The 22,650-nt window shown below is 39.8% G+C and overlaps 1 protein-coding gene across 1 annotated transcript in view; it reads right to left on the bottom strand.

The window, feature by feature from the left end:
• LOC139757328 (FMRFamide receptor-like) overlaps positions 1–1,810 on the bottom strand; it is a 485,916-nt gene extending 484,106 nt beyond the window's left edge. Inside the window, exon 1 of the mRNA XM_071677752.1 lies at positions 1,089–1,810. Within this exon, the coding sequence (XP_071533853.1) occupies positions 1,089–1,496 (408 nt within the window). The 5' untranslated portion in view covers positions 1,497–1,810. The remainder of the gene's footprint in view (positions 1–1,088) is intronic.
• Positions 1,811–22,650: the final 20,840 nt, after the last annotated feature.

Here is a 22,650-nt window from a genome sequence, read left to right on the forward strand (position 1 = left end):
CTTTATAATAGATAATAAAAAACATAGAAATAACAGCCACAGTACAGTCACCCCCTTTTTTAATAAATTCCACTGCAATACCATCCAAACCTGCTGCCTTGCCGGCTTTCATCTTCCGCAAAGCTTTCACTACCTCTTCTCTGTTTACCAAATCATTTTCCCTAACCCTCTCACTTTGCACACCACCTCGACCAAAACACCCTATATCTGCCACTCTATCATCAAAGACATTCAACAAACCTTCAAAATACTCACTCCATCTCCTTCTCACATCACCACTACTTGTTATCACCTCCCCATTTGCGCCCTTCACTGAAGTTCCCATTTGCTCCCTTGTCTTACGCACTTTATTTACCTCCTTCCTGAACATCTTTTTATTCTCCCTAAAATATATATATATATATATATATATATATATATATATATATATATATATATATATATATATATATATATATATATATATATATATATATTGTACAGATTTCTTTATAATAGATAATAAAAAACATAGAAATAACAGCCACATTTATAAATCTAGTAAAATCATACACAAAACAATTCATTTTAACGTAAGCAAGCGTAGTCGACTAGCTAGTTGAAAACTTTCTAGAATACAGAAAGAATTTTATCAATTAAAAGTGAGAAGTGCAAACTAGAATTCTAAAATCTAAAAGAAATAAAAGATAAACTAACTAAATAGTGTTTCAACATCGACCTTTGAAACTAACAGGTAAAATCCAGACTTACTTTAGCGTTGGACATATGATTGGTCCGCATGTGGAATCACCCCACGTACATTATTGCTGGAGTGATAATCAGCACACATATGGAATTACCTAAACCATAATATTACTTGGGCCGATGAACAATACACCTGCGTTATCACCAGATTTATATTATTGGTAGACATATGATTAAGACACATGTGGAACCAGCCGACGCAAAATTTAGTTGGACAAGCGATCAGTACACTTGCAGAATCACCTGAGGCTAATCATTGCTGGACAAGTAATTAACACACATGTGGAGTTGCCTGATGCATATTATTGCCGGAAAGCAAATGTTTATGATAAGTGCCGTCTCACCTGACACATGACGTTGACGTTAAAGGTGTTGAAGCCGAGCAGGTCGAGCCAGACGAGGAAGAGGATGAAGAGGTAGGTGACGTCGGCGATTGCCAGGGCGGCCAGGTAGTAACTGGAGGACCTCATCCTGAGGCGGGTGTTCAGGAAGACCACGCATGACAGTAGGTTACCCACGAAGCCCACCACGATCAACAGCGGCACGTAGTACATGTTCAGCTGCCTCACGATCCCCCACTGTTCGTCCGTGAAGTTGTAATGCTCATAGTCATAGACTTCGTACTGGTCGTAGGCCTCGTCCTGCGGCTTGCTAGCCGTACACGAGATCAGAACGACGTCGCCACTCGCGTTCTGGAAGCGACAGAGGTTCTTGCTGACCGGGGGCACGGACGGGGCTTGTGTAGCGTTCATGATAGCGTCGGTACCTGGTACCAAACTCTCTCACGCCGTCACGCTATCTGTATTGACCTCTACCTTGGCTTTACGAGGTTTTATATACCACTCGTGTCTCTTGAAGGCGTTCATTTTGACCTGAGTGGGATTTCCAGGTAGGAAGCGTTATCTACAACATTTCACTTCTTGTCTTGCTTCAGCGCTGAAGACGTGCACCAAACGCTTTTTCACGAGTACATGAAGCCGCTCTTATCGTATTTCTTCAGCAGTGTCGACATCCCACTCACGGAAATTATCTTTTTAGATTCTTTTTGTGGTGGAGAAGGAACCAAATTCACCTCTGTAAAAAAGAGAATACATGAAAGAAAAAATTTATTGCATAAACTTATCTTAATCAACACACACACACACACACACACACACACACACACACACACACACACACACACACACACACACACACATACACACACACACACACACACACGCACACATACACACACACTCACACACACATACACACACAAACACACGATAGAAAACACTTTTCGTTCATAAATATTGAAATATATTCCTAAATCCAACCCCAAAGAGAGAATATCCTTTTGAAAACAAGCAGGCGATGTGTTATGATGTTAGAAGCACACATTGTTTGTGGATCCATGACCAACACCGTATCTCTGCATTACAACTCTAATAAAGGCATAAAGGTTAATTCATTAAGTCTGAATTGTAAATAGGATTACATAAGAAGTAACTAGCAAACGCCTGTTGGCTTATAACATGAATGTTTGTGAAGTTTTCCTTTAGAATAACTGAGGTTAGGATAGAACAGCGAGACTTGCTCTCCCAACTTGCCACTCTCCCCGGCAACAGAAGCCAGCGCGCAATGAGATTGGAAGAAAGGCTATGCAATATTGATCTGAAGCAGCCATGTTACTTTGAAGGAAAGAATGAAATGGAATTTCATTTCTGTGCTTTACTACGCTATTCCGTATTACACCACTTTCTGGTGATGGTCTGAGTCTGTGGCATTTTTCCTTTGCGTTCTCCCCTATCCTGGGGATAGGGGAGAAAGAATACTTCCCTGTATTCCCTGCGTGTCGTAGAAGGCGACTAAATGGAGAGGGAGCGTGTGGCTGGAAATCCACCCCTCCTGTTTTTAATTTTCTAAAAGAAGGAACAGAGAAAGGGGTCAAGTGAGGATTTCCCTCAAAGGCTGAGTCATCTGTTTTTAACACACACACAGTTGTCTTCACAAAGAATTTTCTCCAGACTTAGTATTGCACCTCTTAGGTCTTAGCTTTATTCATTTTCTCCTGTTCACTGCGACGCCTAGTATTTGGAGGAGATTTTCATGATTTATTTTCATGGAATTCATTCAGGATTTTGCAGAATTGTATCAAGTCATCACGTAGAGTACCATCCTCAGAAGAAATGCACCTTCAATCATCTTAACGGTACTTCGTACGGTAAAGCTACTAAACATGCAGACATCCTTTACGTATGGATCAATTTTCGTGCTATTTTAGTTTAGGGACCAGGAGTACCGCACGTTCTAGATATCGTCTTACTAACGCAAGTCAGGATATTGCTTCTGGTGATTCGTGTTCAGTGTTCCTGTTTGTAAAACCCAAGCAAGCTATTTGCTTTGATGTTTGCTGCTGTACACTAATCAGTGTATTTCAGATTGTTGCGGATAACAACTCCCAGATCCTTTTCCTCATTTAGTTTAGAAAATGAATTTCCGGTTTGTTGAATGTGTTTCATGATAGAATGGCAGATATAGGGTGTTTTGTTCGAGGTGGTGTGCAAACTTAGAGGCTTAGGCAGAATGATTTCGTAAACAGAGAAGAGGTAGTAAAAGCTTTACGAGAGAGAAATCCGGCAAGGCAGCAGGTTTGGATGGTATTGCAGCGGAATGTTTTAAAAAAGAATTGATTCTATTGTTGACTGGTTGATAATGTTATTTAAAGTATGTATAACTCGTTGTGAGGTGCCTGAGGATTGGCGGAATGCTTGCATAGTGCCATTATACAAAGGCAATGGGTATAAAGTGAGTGCTTAATTACAGAGGTATAAGTTTCTTGAGTAATCCTGGTAAATTATATGGGAGGGTATTGATTGAGAGGGTAAAGGCATGTATAGAGCATCAGATTGGGAAGAGCAGTGTGGTATCAGGAGTGATAGAGGATGTGTGGATCAGGTGTTTGCTTTGAAGAATGTATGTGAGAAATACTTATAAAAAAAAATGGATTTGTATGTAGCATATATGGGTCTGGAGAAGGCATATCTTAGAGTTCATAGAGATGCTCTGTCGAGGGTATTAAGAATATCTGGTGTGGGAAGCAAGTTTTAGAAGCAGAAAAAAGTTTTTATCGAGGATGTAAGGCATGTGTACGTGTAGGAAAAGAGAAAAGTGGATGGTTCTCAGTGAATATAGGTGTGTGGCAGGGATGTGATGTCTCCATGGCTGTTTAATTTTTTATGGATTGGGTTGTTAGGGAGGTGAATGCAAGAGTTTTGGAAAGAGGGGCAAGTGTGCAGTCTGTTGTGGATGAGAGAGCCTGGGAAGAGAGTCAGTTGTTGTTCACTGAGGATACAACGCTGGTGACTGATTCGGGTGAGAAACTTCAGAAGCTGGTGACTGAGGCTGGTAGACATTGTGAAAGACGAAAGCTAAGGGTAAATGTGAAAAAGAGTAAAGTTATTAGGTACACTAGGGTTGATGAACAAGTCAATTGGGAGGTAAGTTTGAATGGAGAAAAAACCTGGAGGAACTGAAGCGTTTTAGATATCTGGGAGTGGATTTGGCAGCGGAGTGAACCATGGAAGCGGAAGTGAATCATAGGGTGGGGAGGGGCAAAAGTTCTGGGAGCGATGAAGAATGTGTGGAAGTCGAGGAAATTATCTCGGAAAGCAAAAATGCGTATGTTTGAAGGAATAGTGGTTACAACAAAGTTATATGGTTGCGAGACGTGGGCTATAGATAGAGTTGTGCGGAGAAGGGTGGACGTGCTGGAAATGAGATGTTTGAGGACAATATGTGGTGTGAGGTGGTTTCATCGCTTAAGTAATGAAAGGGTAAGAGAGATATGTGGTAATAAAAAGAGTGTGGTTGAGTGAGCAGAAGAGGGTTTTTTGAAATGGTTTGGTCACATGGAGAGAATGAGTTAGGAAAGATTGACAAAGAAGATATATGTGTCAGAGTGGAGGGAACGAGAAGTGGGAGACCAAATTGGAGATGGAAATATAGAGTGAAGAAGATTTTGAGTGATCGGGGCCTGAACATGCAGGAGGGTGAAAGGCGTGCAAGAAATAGAGTGAATTTGAACGATATGGTACACCGAGGTTGACCTGCTGTCAATGGATTGAACCAGGGCATGTGAAGCGTCTGGTGTAAGCCTTGGAAAGTTTTCTGGGGCCCGGATATGGAAAGGGAACTGTGGATTCCGTGCATTATACATGACAGCTAGAGACTGTGTGAACGAATGAAGCCTTTGTTGTCTTTTACTAGCGCTACTTCGCGCATATTCGGGGGAAGGGGTTATCATTTCATGCATAGCGTGGTGGCAACGAGAATGAATTAGGGCAGAAAGTACAAATTATGTAAATGTGTTTATATATATATATATATATATATATATATATATATATATATATGTATATATATATATATATATATATATATATATATATATATATATATATATATATATATATATATATATATATATACGCGTATGTATACACATATACATACATGCACGCTCACGCTCTCATATATACATACCTATGCATTTCAACGTATACATACATATACATACACAGACATATGCATACATACACATATACATATTCATACATGCTGCCTTCATCCATTATCGCCACCAACCCGCCATATATGGAATGATACCCCCCTTACCCCCCTTAGCGCAAGTAAGCGCTAAGAAAAACAAAACAAAACAGAAGCTACATTCGTTCACGCTCAATATCGAGATGTCATGTGTAATGCAACGAAACCACAGCTCGCCTTCCACTTCCTAGCCCTGCAAAACTTTGCTTGGTTTACCCTAGACGCTTCAAATGCCCTGGTTCAATCCACTGACAGCACGTCTACCCAGGTATACCACATCGTTCCAATTCCCTCTGTCCTTGCATGCCATTCACCCTCCTGTATGTTCAGGCCTCAATCGCTCAATATCTTTTTCGCAGACATATACAAAATAAGCATATGTATAATTAATACTTGCTGCCTTTATTCATTCAAAAGCATTTGATTCTTGTCCCGTTCTTATACTACATTTTTGATGCTTAAGACTGACAGAAAGATACCAGTCTACCCAACATAAAACTTATCTCAATTTCTATATGGCACTTCATAGATTCATCTAAGGGATTTTTCTGGTGAGATGTTTTCAGAAAAGAAAAGAGAATGTTGGGGTGAAGAGAGTGGTGAGCGTAAGTGAGCTTTTGAAGGAGGCTTGTGTGAGGAAGTACCAGGAGAGACTGAGTACAGAATGGAAAAAGGTGAGAACAAAGAACGAAAGGGGAGTGGGGGAAGAATGGGATGTATTTAGGGAAGCAGTGATGGCCTGCGCAGAAGACGCATGTGGCATGAGAAGTGAGGAAGGTGGGCAGATAAGAAAGGGTAGTGAGTGGTGGGTTGAAGAAGTAAGATTATTAGTGAAAGAGAAGAGAGAGGCATTTAGACGACTTTTGCAGGGAAATACTGAAAATGACTTGGAGACGTATCAAAGAAAGAGGCAGGAGGTCAAGAGAAAGGTGCAAGAAGTGAAAAAGAGGGCAAATTAGAGCTGGAGTCAGAGAGTATCTTTAAATTTCAAGGAGAATAAAAAGATGTTTTGGAAGGAGGTAAATAAAGTGCGTAAGGTAAGGCAACAAATGGGAACATTAGTGAAAGGGGCTAACAGGAGGTGATAACAAGTAGTGGTGATGTGAGAAGGAGATGGAGTGAGTATTTTGAAGGTTTGTTGAATATGTTTGATGATACAATGGCAGATATAGGGTGTTTTTTGTCGAGGTGGTGTGCCATGTGAGAGGGTTTGGGAGAATGATTTAGTAAACAGAGAAGAGGTAGTAAAACATTTGCGGTAGATGAAAGCCGGCAAGACATCGGGATTTGATAGTACTGCAGTGGAATTTATTAAAAAAAGGGGATGACTGTATTGGTGAGTGGTTGGTAAGTTTATATAATGTATGTAGAATTCATGGTGAGATGCCTGAGGATTGGAAGAATGCTTGCGTAGTGCCATTGTACAAAGTCAAAGGGGATAAAAGTTAGTGTTCAATTTACGGAGGTATAAGTTTGTTGAGTATCCTGGTAAATAATATGAGAGGGTATTGATTGAGAGGGTGAAGCATTTACCGTGCATCAGATTGGGGAAAGAGCAGTGTGGTTTCAGAAGTGGTAGAAAATGTGTGGATCAGGTGTTTCCTTTGAAAAATGTATGTGAGAAATACTTAGAAACCATATGGATTTTTTTGTAGCATTTATGGATCTGGAGAAGTCATATTATAGAATCAACAGAGATGCTCTGTGGAAGGTATTAAGAATAGATGGTTTGGAAGGTAAGTTGTCAGAAGCAGTGAAAAGTTTTTATCGAAGATGTAAGGCATGTGTACGTGTAGGAGGAGAGGAAAGGGATTTGTTCTTAGTGAATGGTGGTTTCCGGCAGGGGTGCGTGATGTCTCCATGGTTATCTAATTTATTTATAGATGGGGTTGTTAGGGAGGTGAATGCAAGAGTTTTGGAAAGAGGGGCAAGTATGCAGTCTGCTGTGGATGCGAGAACTTGGGAAGTGAGTCAGTTGTTGTTCCCTGATAACACAACGCTGGTGGCTGATTCGGGTGAGAGACTGCAGAATCTGGTGACGGAGTTTGGTAAAGTGTGTGAAAGAAGAAAGCTGAGAGTAAATGTGAATAAGAGCAAGATTATTAGGTACAGTATAGTTGAAGGACATTTCAATTGGGAGGTAAATTATGATTGAGAAAACTGGAGAAGGTGTACTGTTTTAGACTTCTTGAGTGGATTTGGCAGCGGATGGAACCATAGAAGTGGAAGTGAATCATACGGTTGGGATGGGTGAAAGTTCTGGGAGCGTTGAAGAATGTGTGAAATTCGAGAACGTTAACTTGGAAAGACAAATTGGGTATGTGTGAAGGAATAATATATGGTTACGAGGCCTGGGCTCTGGGTAGAGCTGTGCGGAGGAGGATGGATGTGCTGGAAATGAGATGTTTGCAGACAATATGTGATGTGAGGGGGTTTGATCGACCAAGTAATGAAAGGGTAATTGAGATGTGTGGTAATAAAAAGAGTTTGATTGAGAGAGCAGAAGAGGGTGTTTTGAAATGGTTTGGTGAAATGGAAATATTGAAAAGGAGATATATATGTCAGAGGTGAAGGGAACGAGAAGTGGGAGACCAAATTCGAGGTGGAAAGATAGAGTGAAAAAGATTGAGTGATCTGGGCTTGAACATGCAGGAGGTGAAAGGCGTGCAAGAAATAGAGTGAATTGGAACGATGTGGTATAACGTGGTCGACGTGCTGTCAGTGGATTGGACCAGGGTATGTGAAGCGTCTGGAGTACATCATGGAAAGTTTTGTGGGGCCTGATTGTGGAATAAGAGGTGTAGTTTCGGTGTCGTAGAAGGCGACTAAAGTGGACGGGAGCGGGTGGCTAGAAACCCTCCCCTCCTTGTATTTTTAACTTTCTAAAAGGGGAAACAGAAGAACGAGTCACGCGGGGAGTGCTCATCCTCCTCGAAGGTTCAGATTGGGGTGTCTAAATGTGTGTGGATATAACAAAGATGAGAAAAAAAGAGAGATAGGTAGTATGTTTGAAGATAGGAACCTGGATGTTTTGGCTCTGAGTGAAACGAAGCTCAAGGGTAAAGGGGAAGAGTGGTTTGAGAATGTCTTGAGAGTTAAGTCGGGTTAGTGTGAGGACAAGAGCGAGGTAAGGAGTAGCAGTACTCCTGAAACAGGAGTGGTGGGAGTATGTGATAGAGTGTAAGAAAGTAAACTCTAGATTGATATGGGTAAAACTGAAAGTTGATGGAGAGAGATGGGTGATAATTGGTGCATACGCACCTGGGAATGATAAGAAAGATCATGAGAGGCAAGTGTTTTGGGAGCAGCTGAATGAGTATGTTAGTGGTTTTGATGCACGAGACCGGGTTATAGTGATGGGTGATTTGAATGCAAAGGTGAGTAATGTGGCAGTTGAGGGAATAATTGGTATACATGGAGTGTTCAGTGTAGTAAATGGAAATGGTGAAAAGCTTGTAGATTTATGTGCTGAAAAAGGACTTGCGATTGGGAATACCTGGTTTAAAAAGAGATATACATAAGTATACGTATGTAAGTAGGAGAGATGGCCAGAGAGCGTTATTGGAATACGTGTTAATTGATAGGCGCGCAAAAGAGAGACTTTTTGATGTTAATGTGCTGAGAGGTGCAACTGGAGGGATGTCTGATCATCATCTTGTGGAGGGGAAGGTGAAGATTTGTAGAGGTTTTCAGAAAAGAAGAGAGAATGTTGGGGTGAAGAGAGTGGTGAGAATAAGTGAGCTTGGGAAGGAGACTTGTGTGAGGAAGTACGAGGAGAGACTGAATACAGAATGGAAAAAGGTGAGACCAAAGGACGTAAAGGGAGTGGGGGAGGAATGGAATGTATGTAGGGAAGCAGTGATGGCTTGCGCAAAAGATGCTTGTGGCATGAGAAGAGTGGGAGGTGGGCAGATTTGAAAGGGTAGTGAGTGTTGGGATGAAGTAAGATTATTAGTGAAAGAGAGGAGAGAGGCATTTAGACGATTTTTGCAGGGAAATAATGCAAATGAGTGGGAGATGGATTAAAGAAAGAGGCAGGAGGTGAGGAAAAAGGTGCAAGACGTAAAAAAAGAGGGCAAATGAGAGTTGGGGTGAAAGAGTATCATTAAATTTTAGGGATAATAAAAAGATGTTTTGGAAGGATGTAAATAAAGTGCGAAAGACAAGGAAACAAATGGGAACTTCAGCGAAGGGGGCAAATGGGGAGGTGATAACAAGTAGCGGTGATGTGAGAAGATGGAGTGATTATTTTGAAGGTCTGTTGAATGTGTTTGATGATAGAGTGGCAGATATACGGTCTTTTCGTCGAGGTGGTGTGCAAAGTGAGAGGATTAGGGAAAATTATTTGGTAAACAGAGAAGAGGTAGTAAAAGCTTTGCGGAAGATGAAAGCCGGCAAGGTAGCGGGTCTGGAGGGTATTGCAGTGGAATTTATAAAAAAAAAGGTGGTGACTGTATTACTGACTGCTTTGTAAGGATATTTAATGTATGTATGATTCATAGTGAAGTGCCTGTGGATTGGCGAATGCTTGCATAGTGCCTTTGTACAAAGGCAAAGGGGATAAGAGAGTGCTCAAATTACAGATGTATAAGCTTGTTGAGTATTCCTGACAAATTATATGGGAGGGTATTGATTGAGAGGGTGAAGGCATGTACAGAGCATTAGATTGGGGAAGAGCATTGTGATTTCAGAAGTGGTAGAGGATGTGTGGATCAGGTGTTTGCTTTGAAGAATGTATGTGAGAAATACTTAGAAAAGCAAATGGATTTGTATGTATCATTTATGGATCTGGAGAAGGCATATGATATAGTTGATAGAGATGCTCTGTGGAAGGTATTAAGGATACATGAAGTGGGAGGCAAGTTGTTAGAAGTAGTGAAAAGATTTTATCGAGGTTGTAAGGCATGTGTACGTGTAGGAAGAGAGGAAAGTGATTGGTTCTCAGTGAATGTAGTTTTGCGGCAGGGGTGTGTGATGTCTCCATGGTTGTTTAATTTGTTTATGGATGGGGTTGTTAGGGATGTGAATGCAAGAGTTTTGGAAAGAGGGGCAAGTATGCAGTCTGTTGGGGATGAGAGAGCTTGGGAACTGATTCAGTTGTCGTTCGCTGATGATACAGCGATGGTGGCTGATTCATGTGAGAAACTGCAGAAGCTAGTGAAGCTAATTGTGTTAGAATATGCCAGCTACTATGTTTTTCTTATATAATGTATTGGGTGTCTTATGTTTAAGTCATTATATAATAAGTATTTTTCATTTGGACCATAATTAACGTTTTATGTTATGGTGATGATTGTTTACTTTTGGTTTCGGTATTTTTTTAGAAATTTGTGACTTATGTGATCCTGTGGTCAATAGATAATCTAAATAATCTAATCTGCATATATGTATATATCTGTTTGTGTATATATATATGTATACATTGAGATCCATAGGTATGTATATTTGCGTGTGTTGACGTGTATGTATATACATGTGTATGTGGGTGGGTTGGGCCATTCTTTCGTCTGTTTCCTTGCCCTACCTGGCTAAAAGATTTAAAATATATATATTCCTTCGTTTTCTTTCATACTACTCGCCATTTCCCGCGATAGCGAGGTAGTGCTAAGAACAGAGGACAGGGCCTTTGAGGGAATATTCTCACCTGGCCCCTTCTCTGTTCCTTTTTTTGGAAAATTAAAAAAAAAATAAAGAGAGGGAAGGATTTCCAGCCCTCCGCTCCCTTCCCTTGTAGTCGCCTTCTACGACACGCAGGGAATACGTAGGAAGTATTCTTTCTCCCCTATCCTCAGGGATATATATATATATATGTATATATATATATATATATATATATATATATATATATATATATATATATATATATATATATATATATATATATATATAAATATATATATATATGTATACATATATATATATATATATATATATATATATATATATATATATATATATATATATATATATATATATATATATATATATATATATATATATATATATATACGCAAATGCATAGTTAATTCATTATTCATCTTTAATGAAGAGATAGATGAGGTTGAATACTGGTGACGTGCTGAGCGATGATGAATGATGAATATGGTTGCGTCATACACCACTTCATGACAGAGTCATTCATTAGTAAAAGTAATTCATTTTTTTACACCTATGGAGGAATTGCACACAGCATGTACACCGAGTGTTACACCGTGTGTACACTGGCTGGTGACGGGTATATATATATATATATATATATATATATATATATATATATATATATATATGTATGTGTATGTATGTGTATGTATATGTATATATATATATATGTTATCCCTGGGGATAGGGGAGAAAGAATACTTCCCACGTATTCCCTGCGTGTCGTAGAAGGCGACTAAAAGGGGAGGGAGCGGGTGGCTGGAAATCCTCCCCTCTCGTTTTTTTTTTAATTTTCCAAAAGAAGGAACAGAGAAGGGGGCCAGGTGAGGATTTTCCCTCTAAGGCCCAGTCCTCTGTTCTTAACGCTACCTCGCAAATGCGGGAAATGGCGAATCGTATGAAAAAAAAAAAAAAAAAAATATATATATATATTTATATATATATATATATATATATATAATGTATATATATAATGTATATATATATATATATATATATATATATATATATATATATATATATATATATATATATATATATATATATATATATATATATATATATATATATATGGCGGAGGGCTGGAAACGATCCCCTTCTTGTTTTTCACTTTCAAAAAGGGGAAACAAAAGAAGGAGTCACGCGGGGAGTGCTCATTCTCCTCGAAGGATCAGATTGGGGTGTTTAAATGTCTGTGGATGTAACCAAGATGAGATAAAGGAGAGATACGTAGTATGTTTGAGGAATGGAACCTAGATGTTTTGGCTCTGAGTGAAATGAAACTCAAGGATAAACACGAAGTAAAGTTAGGGGTTAGTGAGAGGACAAGAGAAAGGGAAGGAGTAGCACTACTCCTGAAACAGGAGTGGTGTGAGTATGTGATAGAGTGTGAAAAAGTATACTCTAGATTGATATGGGTAAAACTGAAAGTGGACGGAGAGGGACTGGTGATTATTGGTGCATTTGCACGTGGGCATTAGATGACAGCGACAAAGTAAAATATAAATATATAATAATACATATATACATAGGACCTGGTCAGATTATATCCTTGACTAGCTTTGATTCGGGGGGCCTTTTTACCATTCTCCGTGGTAGGGGAGCTCGAAGCTTTGAGTGGAACCAAAAACACTATGGATGACATCGACCCGCCAATTTCGAAGAAGGACTGTGTTATATTCGTTGCACTATGCGTCAAGTTTGGCCTGCTCACAATCAACTACGAGAAGTTGGAACAGCGTAGTGGCCTTGTGATGGGTTTTCCCTTAAGTGCGGTGTTGGTGTCTGTATGTGAGGACCTTGGGAAAGGGTACACAAACATCTTGGATGAGATACGTTGACGATCCTGGAATGTAAACCTGAATGTTGAATTCATATAAGCTCCAGGATTCACTTTACCACTGAGAAATTAGAGAATGTATCTTCACTTTTGCGGGGCACTGAGAACAGTGTCAAAGTGGTCAAAGGTTGAAATTCACAGTCTATAGACAAAAAACTACCAAGGACGACTCTGTGCATTTTCTCTCGGCTTAGAATGAGAGAACAGAGCTGGAGTGATTATGGATTTCTTTCTCAGGGTGTTAATGATCTGTAGTGATGGGCATATTAATTGGGAAAGTAGTTACATAACGAACTTTGGAAGCTGGCCTAAACCTGGGAATTGCTCATGCAGCTTAGAATCAATGCCATTAGCATTACGGAAAGATGTAGAACGAAGCAGTGGGAGAAGAAATTTATGGTAATACCAGTCGCGAGGAGCAGCCGTCATAAGCAGTTATATCTATGTTACAGACGCCAACACTGCGTCGGCATCGGGGAAGGAGATCGGTGGACTGACATGCATGCCGGGAAATAACACACAACAATGATGAGGAAGAACTTATCGTTGTATGTAGGATACTTTGCTGCAGATGTGAGAAAATCTAATGCGGAGAAACAGGCCGAGGACTGGAGACGAATGTCAGTGAGCACAAGATGAAAATCTAACGACACAGGACTTCTAACAGAATGTTAGCACATATCGAAGACGGTTACCACCTTCTCAGATGGAGAAATGCTTGGACTGTACACCAGGGTAGGTAGGTGCGAGATAAAGGCTATCGAATCAGCCTACATCCCTCCTGAACTTTCCACGAATATTCGGGCGGTTTTCCTGACGTGGTTTAGTGTGGCTGCGCCTTGACTCTGGGTAGAGGATTGGTAGTCTAGTAAAGGAGCAAGGCCGGGTGCGCAGCTCGGCCAATCTTAAGATCACGTGGCTCATAAGACGCCTAGTCAATGAATTCCCTTAGTTTACTACTCGATGTAAACTCCGTTCTAACAAAACGTGTGGATTAAAGCCTTTCACAGAATAGTTCCATCATTAACTTTTCACATCTATGATTTCCAGAGCTTAAACTATTTCATGTTTTTCAAAGAAATGTAAAGTTAAACAGGATTCCACATTATTTCTCTCACGTCAACAGTTTCTATCATTAATTATGGAAGTGGTTCGTGTAGGAATAAGGTACTATTGTCTTGGCCACTTATGACATTATATCTAGGATGGATACGTGATACCAACCCCTTCCTCGTTTGACCAACATAAATCAATCACGACCTGAAAATGAAATTCTACACATTTCACTAGTTTCGTTCTTAAATCTATGATGGATTTTACTTTTGTCATATATAGTTATAGTATATGAAAGCCAACAGGACATCATTTCACTGACATCGGAACAATATCAATTAATTTTTCATGGACTAGTGGAACGAATATGTATGTTTTGTCTTTTGTCACTTCTACATTGTCGTTATTATTTTTAATGAATTATTATTTCCTGACGAAATCATAACAGTGTCTTATGAATTTTACTGGGCATTGGAGCTTATTGCCTGTCTCTGATATGATTTTCATAACATCATCCAAAAATTCAAGTTTTACACTTTTACAAGCCTTAAGAAATTCAGGGATGAATAGAGATTTCGTAATACTGATATCAAGATGAAGATAAATCTAAGGTCAGATCTTATGGGATTTTCGATATTTCTAATTATGTTGAATGGTTAAGGTATGTTGAGATCTTGTGTTTCTTTGGCCAGACCATTCATATATTGTTTTGTTATCGACAAGACTGACTAACTTGTCCAAGTCTGTAATGTTCATAGAGAAGAATAGTGCAACAGTTCCCCTTTCTCGTATGCTGGGATAAGAAATAATGTGTAACGAAAACCCTCTAACATCCCATCTTACATTAGAAATTAACTCTAATCATCATATCTGTGGTAACATATTTGTATCAAAGTTTCTTAGAGCTTCCAGAAATGTAGTAGACCCTGGTTATTTCTAGTTTCTGCTCTGTGCTGTTGCTATGGCAAAGCTGATTTGTTTTCGACGACTTTCCAAGGTGGAAGCATGCGAAGAGGTGAGCTATGCAGTAATCACATCATCTCACACTTTCGCACTGCGTTTCTTTCCGCGAGGTATTTCTCTGAAGCCCATACTTAAATTTATGCTCTTCAGTAAAGAATGTGAAGAATGTAAAGATCCCAAGAGGACAGAAGAACGAAAAGTCGAAAGTAAGGGCTACAGAAACTGCTGTAAGATAAGCTCAAGATAGGAAAGGATAACAAAATGAACAAGAAGAGCAGCAGAGACAGCTGAGGCTCTGCTGCCAGACAAGGACAAACGAGGGAAATGGTAACGAAAGGAAAAGCAAGAGACACAGCTGAGAGAATTGCTGCCAAACAATTGAAATGTAAGAGAGAGAGAACGGTTTGAAGAGAACAAAAGACAGGTGATGAAACTGCTGCCAGGCACGAAGGAAATTGTGGTAGAATGGTCAGTACAGGAGTCCAACATTCAGTTGTAGACGGAAATCCCCCACAACAAATCCTGCAATGGTATGAAGGAATCATGAAAGAGCCTTTTGTGTTCCTGATCATGGATTTCAGCATCACCAAACTCAACCTGTACGGAGGGTAGTCGGCGAGGCTGTATCACTGGGAATACAGTCTCGTCAGAAAACTACTCAATTCATAAGATTCAACACTTGCCTACTACTGGAAGTAGAGCAGCCTTAGGCTTCAAGAGCCTTTAGAAAGATCAGAGGCAACACCAGAATATTGTTATGGAAATTAGTTCTGAGTTAGTTATGAATGAATAAGAGAAAACTCCTATGTAAGAGAAACCTCCTATATAAGAGAAACCTCTTATGTAAGAGAAACCTCCTATACAATAGAAACCTCCTACATAAGAGAAACCACCTATACAAGATAAGCCTCCTATATAGGAGAAAGAGAAGCTTCCCATGTAAGAGAAACCTCCCATATAAGAGAATTCTCCTATATAAGGAACTTTCTATATATTTTGATCAGAGCTTATAATCCGGCCAAACGATGGGCAACTCTCTTGCATAAAATACATGAAGCTCGGTTTGTTAACATTTGCTTTGGACTGCTGACTTCTCTTTCCATTACCTCCTCGTTTAGTGGAATTAAGAACCACTTTCATTGTTCTGATTGCTAAAGCGTTTATTCTTTTACATTTTATTCTTTATGGTAAATGAGTCGGCACGAGCAGCTAACTGCCACAAACAAGGCCATATAATCAACATTTGGGCTGTTTCCTGTGGGTCGGGGTGGCGTCGTCTGTGGAGGACGGCAAATTAGTATGAATATGTACATATGCATATGCATGTATGTACACGTATGTGTATATGTATATGTATGCATGTATGTATATGTATGTATGTGTATAAGTATATATATATATGCATGTATATATACATACGTTGATGTGTATGTATGTCTGTGTGCATATATATATATATATATATATATATATATATATATATATATATATATATATATATATATATATATATATATATATATATAATTTCCTTTTTTTCTTTTATTTTATACTATTCGCCATTTCCAGCGTCATCGAGGTAGCACTAAGAACAAAGGACTGGGCCTATGAGGAAATATCTTCAGCTGGCCCCCTTCTCTCTACCTTCTTACGTAAAAATTAAAAACAAAAAAATTGAGAGTGGAGGATTTCCAACAACCTACTTCCTCCACTTTTAGTCGCCTTCTACGACACGCAGGGAATACGTGGGAAGTATTCTTTTTCCCCTATCCCCAGGGATGATATATATATATATATATATATATATATATATATATATATATATATATATATTTATTTATTTATTTATTTATTTATTTTCCTTTGTCGCTGTCTCTCGCGTTTGCGAGATAGCGCAAGGAAACAGGTGAAAGAAATGGCCCAACCCACTCCCATACACATGTATATACATACACGTCCACACACCCAAATATACATGCCCATACATCTCAATCTACACATATATATACACACAGAGACACATACATATATACACATGCACGCGATTCACACTGTCTGCCTTTATTCATTTCCATCGCCACCTCGCCACACATGGAATAACGACCCCCTCCCCCCTCATGTGTGCGAGGTAGCGCTAGGAAAAGACAACAAAGGCCACATTCGTTCACACTCAGTCTCTAGCTGTCATGCAATAATGATCGAAACCACAGATCCCATTCCACATCCAGGCCCCAAAGAGCTTTCCATGGTTTACCCCAGACGCTTCACATGCCCTGATTCAATCCATTGACAGCACGTCGACCCCGGTATACCACATCGATCCAATTCACTCTGTTCCTTGAACGCCTTTCACCCTTCTGAATGTTCAGGCCCCGATCACTCAAAATCTTTTTAACTCCATCTTTCCACCTCCAATTTGGTCTCCCACTTCTCCTCGTTCCCTCCACCTCCGACACATAGGCCCTCTTGGTCAATCTTTCCTCACTCATTCTCTCCATGTGCCCAAACCATTTCAAAACACCCTCTTCTGCTCTCTCAACCACGCTCTTTTCATTTCCACATATCTCTCTTACCCTTACATTACTTACTCGATGAAAGCACCTCAAACCACATATAGTCCTCAAACATCTCATTTCCAGTACATCCGCCCTCCTGCGCACAACTCTATCCATAGCCCACGCCTCGCAACCACAGAATATTGTTGGAACCACTATTCCTTCAAACAGACCTATTTTTGCTTTCGGAGATAATGTTCTCGACTTCCACACATTCTTCAAGGCTCCCAGGATTTCCGTCCCCCCCCCCATATGATGTACTTCCGCTTCCAAGGTTCCATCCGCTGCCAGATCCACTCCCAGATATCTAAAAGACTTTACTTCCTCCAGTTTTTCTCTATTCAAACTTACCTCCCAATTAACTTGACCCAAAACCCTACTGTACCTAAAGAGAGACTTTTGGATGTTAATGTGCTGAGAGGTGCAACTTAAGGGATGTCTGATCATTGTCTTGTGTAGGTGAAGGTGAAGATTTGTAGACGTTTTCAGAAAGAAGAGGGAATGTTGGGGTGAAGAGAGTGGTGAGAGTTATTGAACTTGGGAAGGAGACTTGTGTGAGGAAGTACCAGGAGAGACTGAGTACAGAATAGAAGAATGGGAGAATAAAGGAGGTAAGGGGAGTGGGGGAGGAGTGGGATGTATTTACGGAAGCAGTGATGGATTGCGCAAAAGATGCTTGTTCCATGAGAACCGTGGGAGGTGGGCAGATTAGAAAGGGTAGTGATTGGTGGGATGAAGAGGTACGATAATTAGTGAATGAGAAGAAAGAGGCATTTGGACGATTTTTGCAAGGAAATAATGAAAAAGATTGGGAGATGTACAAAAGAAAGTGGCAGGAGATCAAGAGGAAGGTGGAAGAGGTGAAAAACAGGGCAAATGAAAGTTAGGATGAGAAAGTATCATTAAATTTTAGGGAGGAATAAAAACATGTTTACGAAGGAGGTAAATAAAGTGCGTAAGACAAGGGAACAAATGGGAACTTCAGTGAAGGGTTTAATGGGGAGGTGATAACAAATAGTGGTGATGTGAGAAGGACATGGACTGATTATTTTGAAGTCTTGTTGAATGTGTTTGATGATAGAGTGGCAGATATAGGGTGTTTTGGTCAAGGTGGTGTGCAAAGTGAGAGGGTTAGGGAAAATGATTTGGTAAACAGAGAAGAGGTAGTAAAAGCTTTGCGGAAGATGAAAGCCTGCAAGGCAGCGGGTTTGGATGGTATTGCAGTGGAATTTATTACAAAAAAGGGGGTGACTGTATTATGACTGGTTGGTAAAGTTATTTAATGTATGTATGATTCATGGTGAGGTGCCTGAGGATTGGCGGAATGGTTCCACAGTGCCATTGTATAAAGACAAAGGGGACAAATGTAAGTGCTCAAATTATAGAGGTATAAGTTTGTTGAGTATTCCTGGTAAATTATATGGGAGGGTATGGATTGAAAGGGTGAAGGCATGTACAGAGCATCAGATTGGTAAAGAGCAGTGTTGTTTCAGAAGTGATAGAGGATGTGTGGATCAGGTGTTTGCTTTGAAGAATGTATGTGAGAAATACTTAGAAAAGCAAATGCATTTGTATGTATCATTTATGGATCTGGAGAAGGCATATGATAGAGTTGATAGAGATGCTCTGTGAAGGTATTAAGAATATATGGTGTGGGAGGTAAGTTGTTAGAAGCAGTGAAAAGTTTTTATCGAGGATGTAAGGCATGTGTACATGTAGGAAGAGAGGAAAGTGATTGGTTCTCAGAGAATATAGGTTTGCGGCAGGGGTGTGTGAATTCTCAATGGTTGTTTAATTTGTTTATGGATGGGGCTGTTAGGGAGGTGAATGCAAGAGTTTTGGAAAGAGGGGCAAGTATGCAGTCTGCTGTGGATGAGAGAGCTTGGGAAGTGAGCCAGTTGTTGTTCGCTGATAATACAGCGTTGGTTACTGATTCATGTGAGAAACTGCAAAAACTGATGACGGAGTTTGGTAAATTGTGTGAAAGAAGAAAGTTAAAAGTAAATGTGAATAAAAGCAAGGTTATTAAGTACAGTAGGATTGAGGGTCAAGTCAATTAGGAGGTAAGTTTGAATGGAGGAAAACTGGAGGAAGTGAAGTGTTTTAGATATCTGGGAGTGGATTTGGCACCGGATGGAACCATGGAAGCGGAATTGTATCATAGGGTGGGGGAGGGGACGAAAATTCTGGGAGCCTTGAAGAAAATGTGGAATTCGAGAACATTATTTCGGAAAGCAAAAATGGGTATGTTTGAAGGGATGTTGGTTCCAACAATGTTGTATGGTTGTGAAGCGTGGGCTGTGGATAGAGTTGTGCGCAGGAGGGTGGATGTGCTGGAAATGAGGTTTTTAAGGACAATATGTGGTGTGAGGTTGTTTGATGGAGTAAGTAATAATAGAGTAAGAGAGATGTGTGGTAATAAAAAGAGTGTGGTTGAGGGAGCAGAAGAGGGTGTTTTGAAATGGTTTGGTCACATGGAGAGAATAATTGAGGAAAGATTGACAAAGAGGATGCATGTGTCAGTGGTGGAGGGAACGAGGAGAAGTGGTAGACCCAATTGGAGATGGAAAGATGGAGTGAAAAAGATTTTGAGTGATCGGGGCCTGAACATGTAGGAGGGTGAAAGGCGTGCAAGGAATAGAGTGAATTTGAACGAAGTGGTATACCGGGATCGACGTGCTGTCAATAGATTGAACCAGGGTATGTGAGGCGTCTGGGGTAAACCACGGAAAGATCTGAGGGGCCTGAATGTGGAAAGGGAGCTGTGGTTTCGGTGCATTATTACATGACAGGTAGAGACTGAGTGTGAACGAATGTGGCCTTTATTGTCATTTTCTGGTGCTACCTCGCACACAAGAGGGCAAGAGGGGTTGTCATTTCATGTGTGACGAGATGGCGATGGGAATGAATAAAGGCAAACAGTATGAACTATGTACATGTGTATATATGTATATGTCTGTGTGTGTATATATATGTATACGTTGAGATATATAGGTATGTATATTTTCGTGTGTGGACCTGTATGGATATACATGTGTATGTGGGTGGGTTGTGCCATTCTTTCGTCTTTTCCCTTGCGCTACCTCGCTAACGCGGGAGTTAGCGACAAAGGAAAATAAATAAATATATATATATATATATATATATATATATATATATATATATATATATATATATATATATATATATATATATATCTTTCTTTTCTTTCTCTTTCAAACTATTCGCCATTTCCCGCATTAGCGAGGTAGCGTTAAGAACAGACGACTAGGCCTTTGAGGGAATACCCCCACCTGGCACAATTCTCTGTTCATTATTTTGGAAAATTAAAAAAAAAAGAGAGGGGAGGATTTCCAGTCCCTCGCTCCCACCCCTTTTAGTCGCCTTCTACGACACGCAGGGAATGCGTGGGAAGAATTCTTTCTCCCCTATCCCCAGGGATAATATATATATATATATATATATATATATATATATATATATATATATATATATATATATATATATATATATATATATATATATATATATATATATATATATATATATATATATTCTTTCTCTCCTATCCCCAGGGATAATATATATATATATATATATATATATATATATATATATATATATATATATATATATATATTATCCCTGGGGATAGGGGATGAAGAATACTTCCCACGTATTCCCTGCGTGTCGTAGAAGGCGACTAAAAGGGGAGGGAGCATGAGGCTGGAAATCCTCCTCTCTCATTTTTTTTCTTTTTTTTTAATTTTCCAAAAGAAGGAACAGAGGGGGGCCAGGTGAGGATATTCCACAAAGGCCCAGTCCTCTGTTCTTAACGCTACCTCGCTAATGCGGGAAATGGCGGATAGTTTAAAAGAAAGAAAAAAAAAAAATATATATATATATATATATATATATATATATATATATATATATATATATATATATATATATATATATATATATAAATATATATATATGGTGTGGGAGGCAAGTTGTTAGAGGAAGTGAAAAGTTTTTATCGAGGATGTAAGGCATGTGTACGTGTAGGAAGAGAGGAAAGTGATTGGTTCCCAGTGAATGTAGGTTTGCGGCAGGGGTGTGTGATGTCTCCATGGTTGTTCAATTTGTTTATGGATGGGGTTGTTAGGGAGGTGAATGCAAGAGTTTTGGAAAGAGGGGCAAGTATGAAGTCTGTTGGGGATGAGAGAGCTTGGGAAGTGAGTCAGTTGTTGTTCGCTGATGATACAGCGCTGGTGGCTGATTCATGTGAGAAACTGCAGAAGCTGGTGACTGAGTTTGGTAAAGTGTGTGAAAGAAGAAAGTTAAGAGTAAATGTGAATAAGAGCAAGGTTATTAGGTACAGTAGGGTTGAGGGTCAAGTCAATTGGGAGGTGAGTTTGAATGGAGAAAAACTGGAGGAAGTGAAGTGTTTTAGATATCTGGGAGTGGATCTGGCAGCGGATGGAACCATGGAAGCGGAAGTGGATCATAGGGTGGGGGAGGGGGCGAAAATTCTGGGAGCCTTGAAGAATGTGTGGAAGTCGAGAACATTATCTCGGAAAGCAAAAATGGGTATGTTTGAAGGAATAGTGGTTCCAACAATGTTGTATGGTTGCGAGGCGTGGGCTATGGATAGAGTTGTGCGCAGGAGGATGGATGTGCTGGAAATGAGATGTTTGAGGACAATGAGTGGTGTGAGGTGGTTTGATCGAGTAAGTAACGTAAGGGTAAGAGAGATGTGTGGAAATAAAAAGAGCGTGGTTGAGAGAGCAGAAGAGGGTGTTTTGAAATGGTTTGGGCACATGGAGAGAATGAGTGAGGAAAGATTGACCAAGAGGATATATGTGTCGGAGGTGGAGGGAACGAGGAGAAGAGGGATACCAAATTGGAGGTGGAAAGATGGAGTGAAAAAGATTTTGTGTGATCGGGGCCTGAACATGCAGGAGGGTGAAAGGAGGGCAAGGAATAGAGTGAATTGGAGCGATGTGGTATACCGGGGTTGACGTGCTGTCAGTGGATTGAATCAGGGCATGTGCAGCGTCTGGGGTAAACCATGGAAAGCTGTGTAGGTATGTATATTTGCGTGTGTGGACGTAAGTATATACATGTGGATGGGGGTGTGTTGGGCCATTTCCTTCGTCTGTTTCCTTGCGCTACCTCGCAAACGCGGGAGACAGCGACAAAGCAAAAAAAAAAAAAAAATATATATATATATATATATATATATATTTATAGATATATATA

Source organism: Panulirus ornatus, chromosome 25 (assembly GCF_036320965.1).
Source record: "Panulirus ornatus isolate Po-2019 chromosome 25, ASM3632096v1, whole genome shotgun sequence".
NCBI classification, from domain to species: domain Eukaryota; kingdom Metazoa; phylum Arthropoda; class Malacostraca; order Decapoda; family Palinuridae; genus Panulirus; species Panulirus ornatus.